At 52.9% G+C, this 4,295-nt stretch overlaps 1 protein-coding gene across 1 annotated transcript; it reads left to right on the top strand.

The window, feature by feature from the left end:
* The first annotated feature begins 1,235 nt into the window (after positions 1-1,235).
* Positions 1,236-3,695, top strand: LOC136551831 (putative pectinesterase/pectinesterase inhibitor 45). The gene is made up of 3 exons (XM_066543378.1): positions 1,236-2,445; positions 2,594-2,754; positions 2,853-3,695. Exons 1-3 carry the CDS (start codon positions 1,421-1,423, stop codon positions 3,551-3,553), a joined length of 1,887 nt encoding a protein of 628 aa, XP_066399475.1. The 5' UTR covers positions 1,236-1,420; the 3' UTR covers positions 3,554-3,695.
* The last annotated feature ends 600 nt before the right edge of the window (positions 3,696-4,295 follow it).

Below are 4,295 nucleotides of genomic sequence, written 5' to 3'. Positions count from 1 at the left end.
AATATTTAAATTCATGATGCCATCTGACATTCACAGCAACAGGAGCCACCATAACTTGAGCCAGTGTTTCAACTAAATACATGTATATTAAAGACACGCGAACTGTGATGCAAAGAAAGAAAAATATGAATATGGATGGACAAAATACATAGAGGGACCCATAAGTCCGTCACGATGGATAATGGTTATAGTGTCTATAATATGGGTAACGTGTTAGAAAATGAACAAATAGAGAGAGGGAGCACGTAAAGATAGAAACTTCATAGCCGCTGCTTTAGCATGTTCCTTGCAAGTCATGTTCCCCTGGACCCTGGGCAAGCCCATTCCGAATTAGCAAGTGCTATCCCGACTTCGCATCATGCTTTTTGGAGTGTTCGATAGTGTGGAACCACGACATGGAAAGTCCCCTTAGGTCCGGCTCTCTATGATAGAGGGTGCAAACAACATTGTTGGGCCAACCTCTCACCTACTCCCTCTGTCGTAATATAGTGTATTCTATAAATTTTAAGACAAATTAAGAGAGAACATAAAAGGCGCATGTACCCTCATTTTATTTTCTAATCAGACGCTATCATCAACGTGATTAATGGTGATTGGTTGATAAATAGAAAGTGTTTAATGTAAATTTGGTTTTTGTCTTTTAGAATACATTATATTTGAGGATAATTTTTTAGTGCTAGAATGCACTATATTACAGGACAGAGAGAGTACAGCCTATCCGACGTTCATAGTCTATTATTGATGGTGAGCCATATCTGAAGAATTTATATTTAGACGGTGCACAAACTTTCTAAATGAGTGTGTCAAAGTTGATTGTTGTTGACCCCAAGAATCGAGCTCTTTAAGTTGACTGCCCGAGTTTGTAGAATATTCACCATCCGTAGAGAGCTTCCAAGAGATCTCATCAGGTACCTCTGGCCGTAGATTTACACTATGCACTTCAAGTCATATTGCCACGTACTCGATAAAATGTTGTGCAGTGAAACCACGGTGCTGCAGGTTAAGATCCTTGATCTAATTTTGGTTTTGAGTGGCAGCACACATGGATATGTTTTATCTTTTAGAAATGTTGATGAAGAGAACATACAGAGGGACCTTAGTTCTGTTGTGCTTACCGACTCTTGTTGCTTCCATGTACCACAAAAATAGACTGTGCACCATGCTTATATATATTCGTTGGCGTGGCAAAATGAATCCAAGAAATAACGAACTCCCAAACATAGCCTCCACAAACGTCTCCCCGCCCTTCTTTCCTCGGAATCCACAGTCCCCAAATAAACCTGTCTCGCCGTTGCCTCCCGCCCTTGCTCCATCCTCTCTGCCTTGGGTGATGGAAGGCAGAGGGTGACGGCCAGGAGGAAGCGGTCAACAAAAGACAAATTTTTTGCCCTAAAAAAAGACTAGAAAACGAGCTCCGAACATGTCGTCGTCGGCGTTCGGCGACTTCGGTCCGCTCACCGAGCGCCGCAAAGCCGAGAATGCGCGGAAGCAGCGCAGACGCATCATGATCGCCGCCGGGACCGTCTCCATCATCATCTTACTCATCGTCATGGGCAGCGCCGCGGTCATGTACAGCGGGAAGAAGTCGTCCAGCGACGGCGGCCACAAGTCTTCTTCCAAGAGCACGTCGTCGCCGGCCAAAGGCAAGTCCAGCGGCGGGTCGGACTCGGACTCGGAAGCGAAATCGGGGTCGGACGCGAAGCCGAAGACGGATCTGAAGGCCGTGTCCAAGAGCATCAAGGCGATGTGCTCACAGACAGACTACACGGACGCGTGCGAGAAGAGCCTTGGCAAGGCCGCGAACGCCAGCTCGTCGTCGCCCAAGGACATCGTCCGCAGCGCCGTGGAGGTGATCGGCGACGCGATCAGCCAGGCGTTCGACCGCGCGGACCTGATCCTGAGCAACGACCCGCGCGTGAAGGCCGCCGTCGCCGACTGCAAGGAGGTGTTCGCGGACGCCAAGGACGACCTCAACAGCACGCTCAAGGGCGTCGACGACAAGGACGGAATCGCCAAGCAGAGCTACCAGCTGCGCATCTGGCTCAGCGCCGTGATCGCCAACATGGAGACGTGCGTCGACGGGTTCCCCGACGATGAGTTCAAGGCCAAGGTGAAGGAGTCGTTCACCGACGGGAAGGAGCTCACCAGCAACGCCCTGGCGCTCATCGAGAAGGGGTCATCGCTACTCTCCGTACTCAAGGGCGGCTCGAAACGACGGTTGCTCGAGGAGGAGGAAGGCGCGGCGGCAGCGGCGTCGCAAGCCGGGCCGGCACTCGACAAGGACGGCATCCCGGAGTGGGTGCCCGACGGTGAGCGGAGGGTGCTCAAGGGCGGCGGATTCAAGAACACACTCACGCCGAACGTGGTGGTGGCGAAGGACGGCAGCGGCAAGTTCAAGACCATCCACGAGGCGCTCGCCGCCATGCCAAAGACCTACGACGGAAGGTATATATAGTACGCACGGCGTCGTGTCGTGTCGTGTCGTGTCGCGTGCATGCATCCATGCACGCAAGGTGGCCGGTGGTGCAGTGCAGTGGTTGACGAGTGGCGGCCATGCATATTTATAACTTGTTGGTGAATCGTACTCCTATAGATACGTGATCCAAGTGAAGGAGGGGATGTACGAGGAGTACGTGACCATCACCAAGACCATGAAGAACGTGACCCTCTTAGGTGACGGCTCCAAGAAGTCCGTCATCACCGGCAAGAAGAGCTTCGCCGACGGGATCACGACTTTCAAGACAGCAACCTTCAGTAAGGACGATGACGCCGTGCATCATCATATCGGCGTCTAATAATGCTCTCATCAGCTGACAAATTCTATCAACTGACGCGCCGTCTGGTACGAATAGCTGCGCAAGGCGACGGGTTCATGGCCATCGGGATGGGGTTCCAGAACACGGCCGGCGCGGAGAAGCACCAGGCCGTGGCGCTGCTGGTGCAGTCGGACAAGGCTATCTTCCTCAACTGCAAGATGGACGGGTTCCAGGACACGCTGTACGCGCACTCCAAGGCGCAGTTCTACCGCAACTGCATCATCTCCGGCACCGTGGACTTCATCTTCGGCGACGCGGCGGCGGTGTTCCAGAACTGCATCCTCATCCTGCGCCGCCCGATGGACAACCAGCAGAACATCGTGACCGCGCAGGGCCGCGCGGACGCGCGGGAGGCCACGGGGTTCGTGCTCCAGAAGTGCGAGTTCCAGGCGGAGGCCGCGCTCCGGGACGCCGGGCGCCCGGCCATCCGCAACTACCTGGGCCGGCCCTGGCGCGAGTGCTCGCGCACCATCTTCATGGAGTCGGAGATCCCGGACTTCATCGACAAGGCGGGGTACCTGCCCTGGAACGGCGACTTCGGGCTCAAGACGCTGTGGTACGCCGAGTTCGGCAACACCGGGCCCGGCTCCAGCACGGCGGGGCGCGTCAACTGGCCGGGGTTCAAGAAGGTGATCAGCAAGGCGGACGCGACCAAGTTCACGGTCGAGAACTTCCTGCACGCGCAGCCCTGGATCGACCCCACAGGCACGCCGGTGAAGTACGACTTGTTCACATGAGGACGACAGCTGGGGCGCCGGGGATTGGATCGGATCGGAGGGCTCTTTTTCACGGTGGGGGATCGGAGGAGGCTGGCGCGGTGCGTGGCACTTGGTTTGTTGGGTGTCGGAGGCAAGGCCGCAAGGGGACCTATCACTGCATACAAGAGTGGAAAAATGCCACTGTCCAGTTTAAATTCGCGTTGGTATGTATACTGGCTGCTATGTGAGTTTTGTACCTGTATGTACATGAAGTTTCTTTTTTTATACCACGATTAAGGTCTCGGTATAGCAGATTAATTTGGGGATTGTTGTTTTTACGGAGGAAGAGAACAAGTGCATGCAGTGTGTACTGGCAATTTGGCGTGTTTCTATATCACGATACACTGCTAACTTTTTGTAGTTCGGTACTGCTTGTTCGGACGCCCGTGCTTGTAGTCTCTTTCCGCGCCGTCCGGAGCCGTCGTCCGAGAGCTGCCTCAAGCCGCTGCTTAGCAGCTGCTGCAGGGCGTGGTCCGCCGGCCGCCACTAGCCGCCGTGGACGCAAGAAAACATCATCGAAAATCTGATCTACACGATCTACTTTTGAAACATTTAAAAGCAACATTTGTAATATATAAAAAAAGACAGATGAAACACTTGAAACATGCTTATGAAACATTTGTAAAAACACTTCAAAACCGTTGCAAATAAACGCAATAACCAGATAAAACACTTACAATATATGTGTGAAACGTATGCAGCATCTAGATAAACACACTTA

The sequence above is a fragment of the Miscanthus floridulus genome, chromosome 4, assembly GCF_019320115.1.
Source record: "Miscanthus floridulus cultivar M001 chromosome 4, ASM1932011v1, whole genome shotgun sequence".
Taxonomy (NCBI): Eukaryota; Viridiplantae; Streptophyta; class Magnoliopsida; order Poales; family Poaceae; genus Miscanthus; species Miscanthus floridulus.
The sequence above is the reverse complement of the archived record's forward strand: the minus strand, read 5'-3'. Positions and strand labels throughout refer to the sequence as shown.